This window comes from Condylura cristata, unplaced genomic scaffold (genome assembly GCF_000260355.1).
Source record: "Condylura cristata isolate star-nosed mole 26May11 unplaced genomic scaffold, ConCri1.0 scaffold00013, whole genome shotgun sequence".
Classification (NCBI taxonomy): Eukaryota; Metazoa; Chordata; class Mammalia; order Eulipotyphla; family Talpidae; genus Condylura; species Condylura cristata.
Genome location: NW_004567114.1, coordinates 7508619 through 7525717, shown reverse-complemented (window position 1 = coordinate 7525717; position 17099 = coordinate 7508619). Strand labels below are relative to the sequence as shown.

The following is a 17099-nucleotide window of genomic DNA, read 5'->3' as shown; positions in this document are numbered from 1 at the left end:
GTCCCTTGAGCTTGCACTCCTCCTGCTTCTCCCTCTATCTGGAGCCTCTTTCCCTGGACACACCAACTTCTGTCTGGTCTTTGCTGCAATGCTACCTCCTGATGAGACCTCTTTAGATGCACCAAGTTTAAATATAACCCATCCCTCCCCCATACACTATTCTTCCCTGCTTCATTTTTGTCCATAGCATTTGCTACTACCTGACATACTATGCATTGACATTTTTTTTTTTTACTTATTATCTTCTCCCTTTAGACTGCAAATCCCGAAGGACCAAGCTGTTTTGTTCACTGCTGTGAGTAACCTCAGCACCTAGAACAGCAGAGTGCTGCTCAAAGCACAGAGCACAGGCTTAACAAATAGCTGTTGAGTGAATGAGTATGTGGATGAATAGGACCATATGTCTCTCCTGAGCTCCTTCCTGGCTCTCTTTTATGGGTGGGAGTGTGCACCTGTGTGGGGCAGGAAGTAGGAAGTATCAACAGCAGATGGCAGGAGGGACACAGGAAGAAGAAGGCTCCTGGATGATATCATCTGATGCCTAGCATCAGATTTACCACGACAGTGGGGTCAGGTGGAGAAGGCTCTCCAAGGTGGCTTGTGTGGCTATGGGAAAAAATAAGGTTCCCCAAACTGATGAGGTCACTTGAACCCAACAACATAGCAGACATATCTATTAAGCACAATTAGAGTATATGAAGGAAAATTTACATGCAGGCGTCTTCAGCACCAAAGACTTGGGGTGAAGACTGGCTCCATAACTCACACCTTGACAGGGATCTTCTTATACTCTCCCTACTAAGTATGACCACAAGGTTGTTGCTGTTTGTTGTGTGTGTGTGTGTGTTTGTTTTTTTTTTTTGCCATCTTGAAAAGGTTTTATCTACTTCTTCATGCATACATATTCAGAGATATCATTCTAAAATTTGAGTAGCTCTGTATATTGCCAGTTATTCTCTCAACAATAAGTTTTAAATATCATTATTTTATCATCAAGGCAAGAGGACAACAATAAAAGTATGTATAAGGGGGGCCCTCTCTGGGGGTGCAACAGGTTAGGATGCAGCACTGTAAGCTGGCTGCATCTGCTTCAATGCCAGTTCGATCCCCGCCCTGGGAGGTGACTCACATGGTGCAACAGACCTCTCCTGTCTCCCTGCTGCTCCCCTCAGCTGTGTACTCCGTCAATCTGCCTGTTCTGTTCCCAGCTCTGTCTCTGGTGAATCCTCTCACCACCCCTGAACCTCTGGCTTATACCCCAGCTCTGTATGCATGAATAAATAAATCTTAAAAAAAAAACAACACTTTAAAAAAGTATGTACAAGGGAATCACACTGTCTTATAGGGTACAGACAACTCACACCTGACAGACAATAGGACACTGTTGTGGCAAGTACACACACCTGAAATGTGAATGTGATTGTCCTGTGTGAAACTACTGATGCCAGATGTCTGGGGAGGGGCCATGTCATGGTGTCTTTGTTCTACTAAGATCAACAGAGTTGTGTATGGATCATAGTCCAGATTAACACACATCAAAGAAGCAATGGGAAATCTGTCCTCTCCCCAGGGTAGGACAATTACTTGCTCAAGGGCTAAAGATGCTGTCTGTGCAAGATAGAGTTGTTTTGGTTTCCCTAGACAGCCTGAGGGCAGATGAAAACAAACCAGGAATCCAATCTGATATGCAAAACACCCAGGTTTTGAGATCACTCAAAAGCTGTTCTCAAATACACGCAGTGTTGCCAGAGGCAGGAAGGCAATTCTAAGGGGTTGAATAGAGCCGATGCATGGAAGGTGCGAGAAACTCTTGCTTGGATTTCATATTAAGAAGTGTCCCCTATTCCTTCCTCATTAGCCATCAAAAGAGCTCCCCAGCAATGACCCATCAATGATCCATTTATCCATGAGCTGGACCTTCAACCAGTACTGTTCGCAGTTATCCAGTGAGTGAGTTTGCTCTGTGCAGGTGCTGCACTCCACACTGTGAAGGCAGTGACTGAAAAGCATTCAGATTGTCGGCCAAAGCTAACAACTAAGTGAGTATCCCTCTCCCTGGCCTCAGCTAGGGGCTCAAGCCAAAGTCAAGACACAGTTGGTCTGGTTTTGTGAAGAAGCTGCATCATTGACAACAAAAATTTGCCTTTGGGCAAGTCAGTAACTTTAAAGAATGAAATATTTCATTGCTACAACCCCTACTTTCCAGAAGACGTAGCTCTGGTGAAGGTAAATTTTAACAGCCCTCTGTTTTCCTCAGCCATAGATAACATCGGTAGATACATTACACCCACCCATACTTTGTAAAAATCCTGGAAAATGTTTTCCTTCCAGACTGCTTAAAATCCTCAGAATTCTGCCAGCTTTTCCAGACCTATCTTCAGACCACTTCTTAGTCTTGATTCTTTAATAAGTGTATTTATTTCTGCTTACTTCAATTTATTTAAGTCAACTACATATGTACACAGAGCTACAATTTGTGTAGGCACAAAACTGCGCTGCAGAGGGACAGAGAAGGAGGGCCCTCACTCAGACAGGGGGCAGCTGCGAGGTCTCTGGAGGGTCTCCTAGATGTGAGGAGGTGCTTCCATCCAGAGAGATCAGGAGAAGCATGCCCCTCAGAAGGGACTTCAAGAGCATGGAACGGTGCTTTAGCGCTGAAAGTGACACAGTAAGGGATCAGCCTCGTCCCTCTTGCCACCTCCTGGAACCCGGGTACCTGCCTGGTGGCCTCACGCACTAGTCGTGAGCAGCTGGGCCAGAGGCTAAAGGTGTCGTGCAGCAGGTGGAAAGAACAGTCGCTCGACCCCTACAGGGATGGGGGGGGGGTAGGGGCGGTCCTATGACGTCATTTCCGGTTCGGGTATATATAAGGGGGAGTGCGCGCGAGAACTGCCGCTGCTGCTGCTACTACTGCAGTGCTCTAGCCCGTGCAGAGAGGCTGGTGGGCTCATTGAAAGACGTCTGGACACAGAGACGCTACGCCCCCCTCCTCTGCGCCAGCGCCCCCAGCAGCCTGCCCCCGGTGCGCCTGCCCAGTCACCCCTCGCCAGGGTAGCGGCCATGCCTGGCCTCAGACCGCCAGCTGCTCGGCGCCCGGGCTTCGCCATGCGTTGCGCCGCTGTCTTGGCGCTTCTGCTTTGCGCCGGGCAAGGTGAGAAAGCTCGGGGGAGAGGGTCCTGGGCATCCCTGTCTGCTGTCGCCCCACCAGCGTGAGGTGCGGGCACCGCTAGGCGCCCCGAGCCCCCTCCTCATCTTCCCTTCAGCGCGGCAAGTTTTCAGCACCGGGGACAGCGCCTGTGCCTCCCTCCTAACCTCAACCCTCCTGAATGGACTCTTTGGGCCCCACTTCCTTCCCCGCGGGGCAGGGGCCCTGGCGCCCCCACCTGAGGCCTGAGCTGCACTAAGGCGGGCGCCAGCTCCGCCCCCTGGCTGGCCAAGGTCATTGGGGGGAGGTGGGAGACTGCTGCTGACTCCCTCTCTCACCTCCCTCCATCTTCCATCCTCCCTCTTTCTGTCTTTCTGCCCTTGATGTCTGTCTCTCCCAGCATCACTCACAATCTTTCTCCCCCCCCTCCATTTCCCCACCTCACCTTTTCCCTCACATAGGGGTTCGCTCCCTTTCCCTGCATTCTTTCCCAACCTAATTTCAATCAGCAGTTGGCTTTGTTTTCATACCTCTTGACTTCAGTTCCCACACCCCCTCCAGAGCAGGACCATCCCCAAAGGGGAAGGGGAAGGCTCAGTGAAAAGCCTCTGGGGGCCCCTTTCTCCCTCCCCAGGGTCAGTAGCTGAGGAAGAAAAACAAAATCATCTCTAGCATCTCATTTGGGGCAGTTTGGAGGGGGACAGCTGGGGTGAATGGACCCCCAGTGAACATGGTGGGAAAGAACTGGGCTCTCCCCCTGGGAGCAGAGCAGTAACCCCCATTCTTTTTCTCCCCAGTTACTGCCCTCCCTGTGAACAGCCCTATGAGTAAAGGGGACACGGAGGTAAGGAGGGTGTGGGGGTGCCTCTGGATGGGAGGTGGGAGGCCCCAGGGACATCTCCCAGCCCATTCCTGGGCAGCTGCAGGAAGCTGCAGGAACAGGTCTGGCATAAAGCCAAGAGCCAGCACTGCGGCTGGCTGCTGAGCCCAGGGACAGCTTGGGAAAGAAGATCAAAGGCCGCCTGTCCCCTCTCTCCTGCTGTGGGGACAGCTCCTCCCAGCGAGGTGTGCTGTCCCAGGTGGCTGTCTTTTCCCCTGGGACGAGGTGCCAGGCCAGCTGTCTTGAACACCCCAATCTGGTAGGCTCACTCTGGGTGGTAGTGGGGAGCAGCTTCTCTGTGGTTTTAGTTGTCCCCTGCCTGGCTCTGGCCTCCCCCTGAGCTCAGCCTCTGCCTGTAGGCCCTGCCAGCAACATCCCCACCACCCAGACACTCAAGCTGTGGCTCTCCTAAAGGGCCACCGAAAGCGAGAATATTCTGGATCATGGCTCCTGTAGTCAGAGTCCTGATCAGCTGGGGCTGAGGGAGGCTACTCAGCAAGGAGCCTCAGGAGAACCTGAGGGTCCGGTGGTCAGCAAGAGACACAGAGAAAGAGAGTCAGAAAAGTTCTACTTCCCACCTTTCCAGGAGCTGTTTTCTGCCAGAGAGAATACAGTTAAAACTCAAAGCATCAAAGAGATTGCAGCTTCAATTTGGTCAGTTACATTTCCTGTCTTTTAGTTGCAGACAGGCTGGATTTAAACCTTTACCACTCATCTTAATTGTGTGATCTTGAAAAAATGACTTAACTTCTCTGGGCCTGCCCCTCGACGGGAATTGTGAGGAGTAGGAATTGGAGTGGCGAGGTGTCTGGCACACAGTAGGTTCCAGTAAGCAGGCACCGTTATTCCTAGAACTCTCCTTCATGATCTTCCCATCTCTTGGGACCGACACCCAATTTCTCTCTCCCAGATGTGGGCCTCTGAACAGGGGGTAGGATAACCCCACTGCAAGGTCTGAGGCTACAGGGGGACACAGGGTACAGATGCAGCACTGTGCCAGACCCCTGTTGGGGACTGCTGTTTGGGTCACCGTACCCGAGTCAGGAGCCTGGGCTGAGGGCACCCGCGCAGCTGGTTGAGACCTGAGTGCTCCAGCCTAGGTGCTGTGATTACCGCAAAGCCTGTGTGCCAGATGCCATTCTGGATCCTGGGAGCAGTTGCCTTGGCACCCCACAGATTCCCCGTCCCCCCAACACCGCCTGATGCATGTCTGACACCTTCTGCTCCTCTGCCTGGCTCTAGCAGCTGAAGCAGGCCTGGAGTTGTGGCTGCTTTCCCGGTGCGTGTGCACACGTGTGCGTGCGTGCGTGTGGCTTCGTGCTTTATAGAGTATTTTTCCATCTGTGCCTCTTCACTCAGGAGTTGGCAAAGTCTTCTCAACTTCTATTTTACAAATGAGGAAACTGAGGCTCAGAGCAATCAAGTCCCGTGCCTGAGATCACACAGCTGGGTCCTGCTCCTAGCTGGCGCCACAGGCACATGTCAGCCACACAGCAGTGCCTAGTTGCCCACAGCACTTGGCTGGGCACTGGACAAGCCTTTCAGAGACATGGCTGCTGTGAGTCTGCTATGGGATAGCCATGCGTACCCACACCCTTGGAGGGGGGTCATCTGTGGGTGAACATGGAATCAGACTGTGAGGCTGTCACCCCTGGATGTGACAATGCCATGAACAATGGGGGAGAGGAATCCAGATCCTGTTTCCAGACAGGGTAGAACTAGGGAAGGTCTTTGTTCTCCTCTGGGTATTCCGGGAAGGCTTCATGGGAGTCGCTGATCTCTGAGGCACTTCAAGACTAAAGGGCTTTGGCAAGGTGTAACTGCAATGCCTCGGAGCAGCTTCCCGTCCTTACAGTAACACTGGGGAAGAAGGTGACAGGAGCCTACCCCACCTCAGAGGGGCCCCTGGGGTCCAGGTGCTTGGCATGTCATAAACACCATAGAAGAGTGGTCTGTTCAGTTAAGAAAGCAGAGCTGTGTCCCTGAGCCAGGCAGCTGTGGACTCTGAATCTAAAAGCAAATGCCCTGATGTTCTGGGAAGTTGGCCCCAGAGCCTCTGGGCCCTGAGCCCCAAGCCCAGCCCACTCCAACCTGCCCCCTCTCTTCCCAGGTCATGAAGTGCATCGTTGAGGTCATCTCTGACACACTCTCCAAGCCCAGCCCCATGCCTGTCAGCCAGGAGTGTTTCGAGACCCTCCGAGGAGGTACGGGGCCGGCGGGGAAGGGCTGCCAGCCAGGGAGGCAGGAGAAGGGTGTGTGGCTTTGATAGACATCAGCAATTTCATTCAGCAGTCACTGGCCATGGGCTGAACTCGGCCAGGCCTGTGCTGGTGTCTGAGTGGGTGAAGAAGAGGCCACAGCCCCTGTGAGGCAAGAGTAGACAGATAGGCACCCGCCTGAGTAGAATTCTCAGCACAACAAAAGCAGGCTGGCATGCAAGCCCCCCCCCTCAAACAAGGGTTTTGCGTGCTAAATTCCCAGCTACAACAGTCCTTGACAGCTGGCTGATGTCAGAGTGGCAGGTGACCACGGCGTGGACCATGGCAGTTAGGTCTCAGCCAGCTGTTGGATGGGCCTGACATCGATATCTGGGCTGGCTCTAAGAGAAGGGTCAGAAATCAGGACTTAGAAACATGAGAGCGAGCACTCTAGGTTCGGGCAGCACCAGCAAAGGCCTGGAGGTGGGGAGCAAGTCGTGTCCAGACGCCTCTTGCATCTCCCGGCTGAGGTCTGTGTGCTGAGCCAGCGCTGGTCTTTCTGATGGTGGAAGAGTGGTGGGCACGTCTGAAAGGAGTTGCTTTCAAAAGTGTTATCTCAGCCCCATCTTGTTGCTGCCACCCAGATTTTGAGTTTGCAGAATAAATTCCATGTGCTCAGCTGAAAATATTGATGGTAATCTGTTTTCGCTGTTCTCTGGAAACCACCCATAACGACTCCTCACTGCAGACGAACGGATCCTCTCCATCCTGCGACATCAGAATTTGCTGAAAGAGCTCCAAGACCTCGCTCTCCAAGGTATTTTCCAGCCACTGCACATGGGTCTGGATAAATCCCAGGAGCTGAGAATCAGAAAACCAGGGTGGAGGGTTGAGCAAAGTTTCTTTCTGCTGTTCAGTTATTTCCTTCCCGTGGTGGAGCGGAAAGGCGGGTCTCGGTGCTCCTGGCCCCATGCGTTGGCATAAAGGGAGCAAGGCCTAGAAAGTTTGAGGACTTGCCCAAGGTCACAGTGACTTAGGGACATGCCGGGGCCAGCTGTAACTGTCTTAATGCCCTGAAGTCTCTGGAGCTTGTCCAGAGTGGCTTTCAGGCGGGACTGCAAAGAGGACTCCTTTCCCGCCACCTGCAACTGGTTTCCAGGCAGGGGAAGGATCCTTTCCCTTGTGAGTTTCTGCTTCAGGGGAGCTGGGGAAGCAGGGTTGAGCCTCCCCCAAACACAGAGCAGACTCCTAGGGCACTTCAGCAAGAGGACTGAATCTCCAAGAGATTGAGAACCCACTCATGTTCTTGAGAATGAGGACTTTGTAAGAGAGCGAGCTCCTCGTCACTGCAGGCATTCCAGAGCCTGGGCAGGGTGCTAGGATAGAGCGTGAGGACGACGTCACCCCACAGTTAGTGACTCTTCCTGGTGCCAGACAATCTCCTGGGTTCGTGGTAGGCAAAGATCCCTCCCTGGCAAACTGGGACACGTGGTCTGGGCCACCTCTTGCCAGGATGACCCCCTGGGGAAGCGGCCTTTTGTTTGGGGACAGGGCCGAGTCTCCCCCTGAGATTCAAGCCTGAATCTCACAGCTACACCCAAAGAGAATGAGGATGCCTCTTCAGGGCTGTTCTGTCTTGGATAGGGAGGGATTGGGGGTGGGCATAATGCCGCTTCACCCCAAAAGCCCCTGGTCTGAGGCCCCGTGTGAATAGGGAGAGATCTGGAGAGGAAGCGAGTGAAAATAACCCCAGCAGGCAGGCCCCTGTGGCCTCCCCAAGTCAACACAGCCTCCCCTCAGCCTCCTGGGAGGCAACTGTCACCACAGGTGCGGTCTGAGTCTGAGGCGAGCCTGGCACGGGGGAGGGGGAGCTGGCATTGCTACTACCTGCCTCACTGATTTTGCCAACACCAACCTGGTATTTTAAAAAAACTGAACATGCACTGATTTACTACAGTACCATCATTTTAAACATAAATATTGAGGGTGAGGGTGAGGAACCCAGGGGAGAGAGGCCCACAGGACTGTGGTGGGAGATCGCAGGTGCTTTGTGCTGGGTGTGCTGTGAACCCCAACCTGAACGGGTGCAATCCCACCCCGTCCATCATGCCAGTGCCGGGAAGCAGTGTCACCGCGACTTAAAAAAACCCAAATTTAAAAGTCAATTCATAATTGACTAAAAGAAAACCAAGCATTGAACGACTACTATTACTCTGAAGTTACTAACATGCCCTGAAATACCTGCATGCACGAGGCGCTGTGTGTGCCCAGTATAAACGGCATCCGCCGTTGTTGGGAATTGTTGCTGTCGATAGGAAAGGACACAGGGCTGGGAGACTGAGATCCTGCCCACCACCCACCCATGCCCCTCGCTCCCCCAGACCACCCTCGCGTCTGTCCAGCTCAGCACTTTCGGTGCAGCAACCCTTTTTTATAGATGACAACAGACGGCGGGGAGCCCAAGCTACCGGGGTCACAGAGCGAGGCTAGGAGGTGTGGGCCCAGGTCTGTCCGGGCCCGATCCCACAAACCCTGGGGCCACCACCTCCATGTCGGGCTCCTCTGGTTACCCCAGAAATTCCCATCATGGGAAAAAGTCATCACCAGGGACAGAGCTGTCCAGAGGGAAGGGCCATCCAGGCAGGGGGGGTGTGTGTGAGGGGGGTGGGAACAGGTGGGGAGGTGCGCTGGGCTGGGGCTGCCCGAGGACGGGGTCTCTGGGTCACAGCGGCAGGAGCCCCCCAAGTGGCTGACACAGGCAAGAGCCTGGCCTCCTCCCAGGGTCCTGGACTCGAGTCACGGGGAGTGGGGGATTTGAATCAAGAGCTCCCCCTGCCCCCCAGGGAGACAAGCACTGTTACCGCTTGCTGTAGCGTCCCTACCTACCAGGGAGGACCTGAGGGGGCCCCCACTCTACTCGCACCCCAGGAACCCCAGCTCCATTTGAGACTCTATTGCCCCGGGTTGGGCTGTTCACAGGTCCTGGGTGGGAAGCTGAGTGTGGGGAGGAGGGAACCACCATATGGGCCCTGCTGGGCGGGGGCAGGGGTGGCCGCGCACCCCCCACAGCTCCCACCCCTCAGTTTCCCGCCGGGCAGGCCCTGGACACTACGCACCCCATTTACAGATGAGGGAGTGGAGGCCTTCGCTCTCCCAGACAAATGTGCAGGGCTCGGCTCAGACCAAATAGGGTCTGGTCTTTTTCTCCTTTTCTCCTCTCAGGTGCCAAGGAGCGCGCTCACCAGCAGAAGAAGCACAGCAGTTTTGAAGACGAACTCTCTGAGGTTGTGGGGAAGCAGAGGGGCCAGCTGAAGGGTCAGTGGCGCCGTCTGGGGAGGGAAGAGATGATGGTAACAGGGGTTATGACGGATTGAGAAGCCCCGGGGGCAGGAGCTGCTCTCTGAGACCCTTTACACACGGGGAAACTGAGGCCCCGGGTTGTCAAGTGCCTTGCCCAAAGTGGCGGCATAGCTGGAGATTTGAGTCTGGGTCATCTTACCCAGAGCCCCATCTGCCCAGGCCAGGGGCGATCCCAGGGCCGGAGGCCTCAGCCCTGACTCTCCAGTGGCCACTACCACAGGGCTGCCCCCCTGCAGCTCCCCCCTGGGGCTTGGGGTGCCATTGAGGATCCCAGAGGACTAGGTTGGGAGCATGAAATGAATCTGGATCATCTTTCTTGAAACCAGAGAGCTCTTAGGGGTCAAAGAGTTAGGTCAACGTGAAGCTCAGAGACACATCTTTGTGCCTGGAAACAGCTGGAAACTGCCCCCACCGGCCTTGCTCCTTGCTGGGAAAAGAGGGTAGGGGTGGCCGGTTCCCAGAAGCGGGGTCTCAAAGGTCTCAGTCTGGGGGGACCTCAGCTAGGCCAGGGCTGTCCCCCTAGTGGCTGCCTGGGGCGCTGCCTGGACTCCTGCATGGCTCCAGGCTCTGTGGGTGGCTGCAGGGAAGCTGTGTAGGGCGTGGCCTTGGGAGCCCAGCGACCTGCACTGGAGACGCGGAGGCTTGGGTTTGGGCTCAGTTCTGTTGCCTCCAGACCACGTGATCACAGACAGGTCACTCACCTTTCTAAGGATCAGTTTGGATTTTTACAATAACGAGGGTGGACCCACTCCCACCCGGGGCCCGGGGGTCCAGGGGGTGAGATGTCCTTGGGGGTGCTTTGTAACTACTCTAGTGACAGCAGGGCTGTCTTCAAGATGCCTTTTAGCAGAACCCTACAAATACTGAGAGGAGCTGCACGCTTTCGCGAACACCCCACAGAGAACCCCACACGAGAGGAGAATAAAGTCGCAGTGATTGTGCCTCTTGCACAGAGAGGTTAGGGACCTGCCCAAGACCACACAGCAGTCCAGCTGAGGGCCTCAATTTCAATTCAGACCTTTACCTACTGGGCTCATAGTCAAGGTCTTAGGTATATATATTGTCCTGCTTTAAGAAGGACAGGGCAAGAACCACCCGCCCCCTGTGCTCTGGTCCGGCGCAGACCTGGAGAGCCCAGCCCCAGGGCCCACAGGCCTCGGCTGGGCTTGCAGCCAGCGAGGAGATCTGAACTGGGCCCGGGGCCGAGCCCACGCGTGCCAGGTCCGTGGGGCCTGACTGACTCTGCTGTCTCTGCAGAGGGGACAGAAGACATGTCCTTCAAAGACACTACAGAGAAAAGAGGAGATTCTGCGGAGGTGGACCAGAATGGTGAAGACGTGGTTGGGGATGGGCCTCGGGCCTCCCCTGAGCCCAAGCAGGGGTCCAAGGTAGAGGATGACCAGGCCCCAGGGGAGGAGGGGGAAGCCGCCGGCACCCACCTCCTGACCACCCCCCCCAACGAGAAAGCCCCAGGCTCGCAGACCGAAGGGGACAGCGAGGGCCCCTCTCGGGATCTGGTGGACAGAGAGAAGGACCCGCGTGAGGAGCAGGGGCAGCAGGCAAAGGGAGAGGAGGCCAAGGAGGCGGGGCAGCAGGCTGGCCTGGAGCAAGAAGGTCCTGCCACGGCCCTGAGTCCTCCCGAGAGCTTCAGCTACAAGGAGACCCAGAGAGGTGAGAGGGCCGCGCATGCAGACGGACCTGGACGCGCGTCGGGGGGGCCGGGTGGGAGGGCACATGCCCACAAGCTCACCCCACCTCCGCCGCCAGCTCGGAGGTCGCTGTCAGCTCCATTTCACAGAGGTGAAGTAATCTGCCCACGGTCAGCTCATTCATGGTACAAGCTGACTAGAAGCCCACCATGTCCCACGGTCCCCACAGGACCACCCCATCACAGGAGGAGAGGGGCTTTGCAGGGCGTGCCGGGAGGGACCCACCGACGGCTTGGCAGGTCTCTTCTCTGGCTCCCAGCCCACCCTGCTGGGTGGCCGAGGGCCAGGGACTATGGGGAGAAGAGCTTAGGCAGAGGCGGGCCCTGCCCACTGCTGTGGGCTTTGAGCAGGCCATGCAGAGCTCGCAGCAGGAGGCCCTGGCCCTCCAAGGGACGCCCACCTTGCAGAGGCTGCGCTGGGCCCCGAGAGCTGCTGTCTGAGATCTGATGGTGGCCAGAGAGGACCCGGGTCTGCCGAGAACGGGGAAGTGGCGGCCCCTGCCCACTCACCTCTTGTTCACCGCCTGTCCCAGGTTGGCCGGAGGCTCTGGACGGAGCCAGGAAGACGGGGGCTGAGGAGGCCCAGCCCCCCAAGGGGAAGGGGGAGCAGGAGAAGGAGGAGGAGAAAGAGACAGCAGGGGCCCCTGCAGGTCTCTTGCCAGGCGGGAAGAGTGGGGAGCTGGAGCAGGAGGAGCGGCTCTCCAAGGCGTGGGAGGACGCCAAGCGGTGGAGCACCATGGACCAGCTGGCCACGGAGCTGGCGGCCGAGAAGCGCCAGGAGGGGGCTGGCGGGGAGCAGGATGACCCAGACCGCTCCATGAAGCTCTCCTTCCGGACCCGGGCCTATGACTCCCGGGGCCCGAGGCCCCAGCTGCGACGAGGCTGGAGGCCTGCCTCCCAGGAGGCCAGTGTGGAGGCCGGCCTGCCCCTTCCGGCGCGAGGCTTCCCGGAGGAAAGGAAAGAGGAGGAGGGCAGCGCCAGCCGCAGGGCAGAGGTGGGTATGGGGCGGGGTCAGCGGGGCCAGGCCCGGAGGGGCCAGCTGGGGCAGCTGCACCACGCGTGTGCCCCCACCCCTCTAAGGGTCCCTCAGTCTGGGCCCAGGGAGGCGCTCAGACAGGGCAGACCCCCCAGAGGGTCTGGGCTGGGACAGAGCCGGGGTAGGAGAGCGGCAGGGAGGCGCGAAGTGGTCGGCGCGCAGAGGGCGCCCCGCAAAGCTGCTGGCCTGTCAGCGGGGCAGGCGGAGGGCTGAGCCCTCGCCACAGGAGCTGGACGGAGTTTGGCCCTGAAGCGGCAGTGGGGCCCGGCCTTTGCATGGAGACCTCGGACACTGCAGGACTGGCCGGGGAGGGCTGTTTGCTGCACGGGCATCCCGGCCCGGGCACAGTGGCCCAACGGGGCGCCTGGGAGGAGGGGACACTCAGATGTGAGCGGTCACGCCTGTCCTCTCCTGGCCTCTGGCAGCTCAGGAGCACCGTCTGGGTGAGGCCGGGAGGGGACTCAGATCTGTGCCAGAGGCCTGGGTTCTGCCTCCTGCCTGCTGTGTGACCTTGAGTGGGTCAGTCCTCTTCCCGGAGCCTCACTGCTCCCCCATTTGGGAAGTGGAGGGAAAGGATCACCTCATTATCATGGTCAGAACACTACTTAGGGAGCACTACTTAGGGTCACAGCCCATGGGGGGCGGTGAGGTGGGAGCTGGGGTCCCTGGCAGGCAACTGACACTACCTGGAGTGGGGGTCGGGCCCGGGGGACCTGCCTGAGGGGCCTCTGCCCCCTTCCTCGGGCCCTACCCTGCCTCTGGGTCTCGCCCAGGGCTTTGGCAGGTGAGGAGGAGGCCCCTGGCATCTGGAACTGGGAGAGGGCATCTGCCTGTGTCCCCAGGAGACGGAGGGGGAAGCATCATTGGGCTCAGGGCAGGTCCTGGCACCTGTGGCCACCCCGCTGCCCTCTCGGAAGTGGCAGGAAGCTAGGTGCCCTGTCCTGTCCACGGCTTCTCTCATCCAGGTGGGGGAGGCCTGGCCCACAAGGTGGAAGGTGGGAACCCAGAGTCGTGTGCACGGCAGGCTGGCATCTCCCCACCAGTGTCAAGGGCTTCTTAGACATGGCCCAGCAGCTCCCCGAACCCCAGCTCCTGTGCCAAGGGCCCCAACTTCCATGATAACCTTTGGCCATTGGTTTCCCCTGGGCCCTAGGTGCATGCCCTGCACAGCCTGGCATGTGGGGGGACCCCTGGAAGACACCCCTCCCAAGTTGAGGCAGAGGCGTGCATTCCCTCTCTTCTGCTCAGGCCCAAGGCCATGCCTTGTGGGGTCAGGCCCAAGGCCGTGCCTTGTGGGTACCAGGACCAGGGGGCACAGAGCTGTGCTCACAGGAAGATCCCCTGCTGCCCTGAACCACCCTGGCAGCCAGAGCCTGGGGCCCACAGTGACTGGGGCTAAAGGTCAAGGCCCCATGCGGGCAGGTAGAGGCCTCTCTGCTCTGACAGGGCAGCCTGAAGCAGACAGGAAATCCAGGCCTGGCCTCACCCTGGCCACAGTAGCCACAGCCAGCCCGGGGACAGGAGGGTTGGAAGGGCCTCTGAAGGGCACGGGAGGCTGCCTTTTCCATGGGTCTGTCCTGCCTCTGCACCCCCACATTCTTGTGGGTGACACTCCTCAGGGCAGCCTGGCAGGAGACGGCATCACAGTCTCCAAAATACAGACAAGGCCCTGAGGCTCAGAGAGGCAAAGCTACCTGTTCAAGGTCACACAGCTCACCAGCGGCACAACCAGTCTGCTGGACTGCGCTCCGTGTGGGCACAGCTCCCTGGGGTCGGTCTGCCTGACCTTGATGCTTTCTCCCAGGACCAGGAGCTGGAGAGCCTGTCAGTCATAGAGGCAGAGCTGGAGAAGGTGGCCCACCGGCTGCAGGCGCTTCGGCGGGGCTGAGACGCCCACAGACCCCAGCAGCCAGGGCTCCGAGGCGCCCGGTGGTCCTGGCTCTTTTGCTCCCCTTGCCAGGCTCTGGCCAGACAGCTGGGCGCTGCTTCTGGTAGGGAGGTGGCCCCCAGCCCACCCCAGCCCAGGCCACTGTCGCCCCATGCTCCTTCCTGCCTGCTCGCGGGCCCCCACCCCAGCGTGGCCCTCTGTGGGAGGCCCACAACTTTAAATGATCCTCCGGAACACAGGCAGCTTTCTAGAAGTTTCCTTCTACCACCAGAACCGTTGGGCACAAATGCAATAACTTCTGACCTTTTGGGGAAAGCTGAGACCTCCCAACTGTAACATACTCTGTACAAAATTTATCTAAGGAAAAATAAATCTGCTGTGGGCTCTTTCCTGTTTCTTGGAAGTTTCTCCCTCTTGACTTGTGGGGAGATTTGACTGGATTCAGGCAAAGCGCTGAGGGAAGAAGGGGTTCACCGGGCAGCACCTTTCTGGCCACTGGCCAGTCTCAGGACCACTGGCAATTTCTCTGCCAGCGGAGCTCCAGCTTCCTCATCTGGAAAGTGGGGGTGCAGAACTTGCCTCAGTATGTGGGGGTCACATGCAAAAAGGCTCCCCTTCTGTTATCTCCAGGACCAGGGGGCACAGAGCTGTGCTCACAGGAAGATCCCCTGCTGCCCTGAACCACCCTGGCAGCCAGAGCCTGGGGCCCACAGTGACTGGGGCCAAAGGTCAAGGCCCCATGCGGGCAGGTAGAGGCCTCTCTGCTCTGACAGGGCAGCCTGGAGCAGACAGTGACACCTGCACTGGGCATACAGGGAAGCAACTTGGGAAATCCTCTGCTCCTGGCCTGCTGGGTACAGCGTCTCAGTCCGGGATGATGCTTGTGTCAGCGGGCGCAGGGCAGGGTCACTCTGGACTCGGACAGATGGATGAAGAGCGTCCCGGAGCCCTTGATGGGCTTCTTGGGCCTTGAGGCTCTCAGGGAACCAGGTGCCCAGACGCATGTGGCGGGAGGCTGGCGCAGGCTGGGCAGGGGACAGGGTGGGAGCAGGCAGCGATAGCCTCCCAGCCCCCGCGGACTTTCCTTTCTCCGGGCTCTCTCTGGCGTTCTCCCGTGGTCTCCCCTCTCCTGAAATCACTCGTAGCCTCGGTGCCACCTTGTGTCCCTGACCTCTGGTCCAGGTGTGCACACACCCGTGCTCCAGGCGTGCACCCTCAGGTACGTGGGCCCCGCGCCCCGCGCCCCCCACCACCTGCATCAGCACAATCTAGGCCGCAGGTGACTGCCAGACACGTGGCACGAAGCCCTCAATTCACTCACCCTACATGAGCCACCGCAGGCGCGTGACCAACTCCGGGCTTGCTCAGCTGCGTGCCCTTCTCTGTCAGCCCCCAAGCTCCCTCCCCCTCCCCCAAGCTGCTGCACCCACCGACTCAGGCTGCTGAGTTCTTACACGTCTAATGGTTTGCCAGAGCCAGCAGCTCCTGGGCTTGGTTTGGAGGAGGAAACTGAGGCTCAGAAAATGAAATGATTCATCAAAGCCACAGCAGGGTGCACCTTTAGCCCCGGGGCCTGCCTTCAGAATGAGCAGGGTTGTGTCCTGGACCCCTGTGGATACCGGGCTACTAGGGCGATGGATGGTCCCCTCGGCCCTCAAACCTCTGGAGGGGCTGCTGTGGGCCACGGAGGCTTGGCATGGGGTGGCCGGGACAGACCCTGACTTCCAGGAGGCCCTGCAGGAGAACGTGGGTTCTGACGTCAGACGGGATTGGAATCTCCTGCCCAGGAGGAGAGCTAGGACAGGGGTTCCCGGCAACTTGGAGTGTGTCCTATTTATGAAGTGGGGCTCACAGCTACCACCTCACCAGACCTGCCCAGAAAACCAGGCTGGCAGTGCTGATGGGAGTCTGCGGGGCCCTGGCTGGCTGGGCTTCTGCTGGAGGCCAGGAGGGGCTGCACCCTGCCAATGCCCACCCCTGAAGTGCCGAGGGGGACCCTAATGCTGTGGCTCTAGGCACTTCACGTTTCAGACAGGTTCGCACTGCACCTGACAGTCACAGAAATGAACACGCTGGCTGTGTGTCAGTCGGTCAGGTCTACAGCCCCCACCAGGACCATTTAGCAAACAGGGAACCCAGGACGCCTAGTTCTGAAAGACCTCCCCCCGGCTGCCCCCCCAAATCTCATCCATGGAGCAGGCAGTGTGGACTCTGCTGAACACTGTTGTGAGCAGGGTTGCAGCAAACAGCATCTGTTACAACGCAGACATAAACCTGGACCCGTCAACACAATGGCGAGTGACTCACTATGAGACTGGCTGAAACTTCTAGAGAGCAGTTTTGGCGGAGTCCAACTTCCGTCCTAGGAGGTCGCCAGGCTGTGGAAGGTCAGGCCAGCCAAGCTGCCAGGTCTGGAAGTCTGGGGGACACACTCTTTCTGGTACAAGGCCCCAGGTGGTCTCCTGGGGCCTAGTGGTGGGAAACAGCCACTGTCCCAACAGCTGGCCCGGCAGCCCGAGGGCCCTGGTGTCACGTGTGTGTGGGGTCACCATGTGCGGGTCACTGCAGGGCCACCGCGGTCTTGCAGTGCAGAAAGGCTGCAGCGGCACAGAGGCCGTGTCGTGGTTAGGCCTGCCGGGGAGCTGGCTGTGTCTCAGGCTCAGCCCAGGCCTGCTCGGGGCAGTGTGCGGCCTCAAGGCCCGGGGGCGACCCAGGAGGTAAAGCCAGAGCGTTGCCAAGGAGGCCTGTCTGCCTCGTGGAGCCCAGGGGAGCAGGCTGTGTCCTGTAAGGTAGGCTGGCGCTCAGCCCTAAGCCTCTGGAGCTGAGGGACCCTCAAGCTGTGGCACGAGAAGGGAGGGGAGCTGTCGGGGACCCACCAGGCGAT

At 58.1% G+C, this 17099-nt stretch overlaps 1 protein-coding gene across 1 annotated transcript; it reads left to right on the top strand.

Annotated features, from left to right (window-relative positions):
- Positions 1-2888: 2888 nt before the first annotated feature.
- Positions 2889-14610, top strand: CHGA (chromogranin A). Its single transcript, XM_012724649.1, has 8 exons — positions 2889-3151; positions 3943-3989; positions 6136-6229; positions 6972-7040; positions 9446-9538; positions 10841-11254; positions 11825-12285; positions 14132-14610. Exons 1-8 carry the CDS (start codon positions 3061-3063, stop codon positions 14213-14215), a joined length of 1353 nt encoding a protein of 450 aa, XP_012580103.1. The 5' UTR covers positions 2889-3060; the 3' UTR covers positions 14216-14610.
- Positions 14611-17099: the final 2489 nt, after the last annotated feature.

Bases quoted from the DNA above. Each gene is read 5' to 3' on its own strand.
- CHGA (XM_012724649.1), top strand. From the start codon at position 3,061: ATGCCTGGCCTCAGACCGCCAGCTGCTCGGCGCCCGGGCTTCGCCATG. The intron at 6,230-6,971 runs GTACGGGGCCGG...TCCTCACTGCAG, and splicing joins TTTCGAGACCCTCCGAGGAG to ACGAACGGATCCTCTCCATC. The intron at 11,255-11,824 runs GTGAGAGGGCCG...CGCCTGTCCCAG, and splicing joins CTACAAGGAGACCCAGAGAG to GTTGGCCGGAGGCTCTGGAC.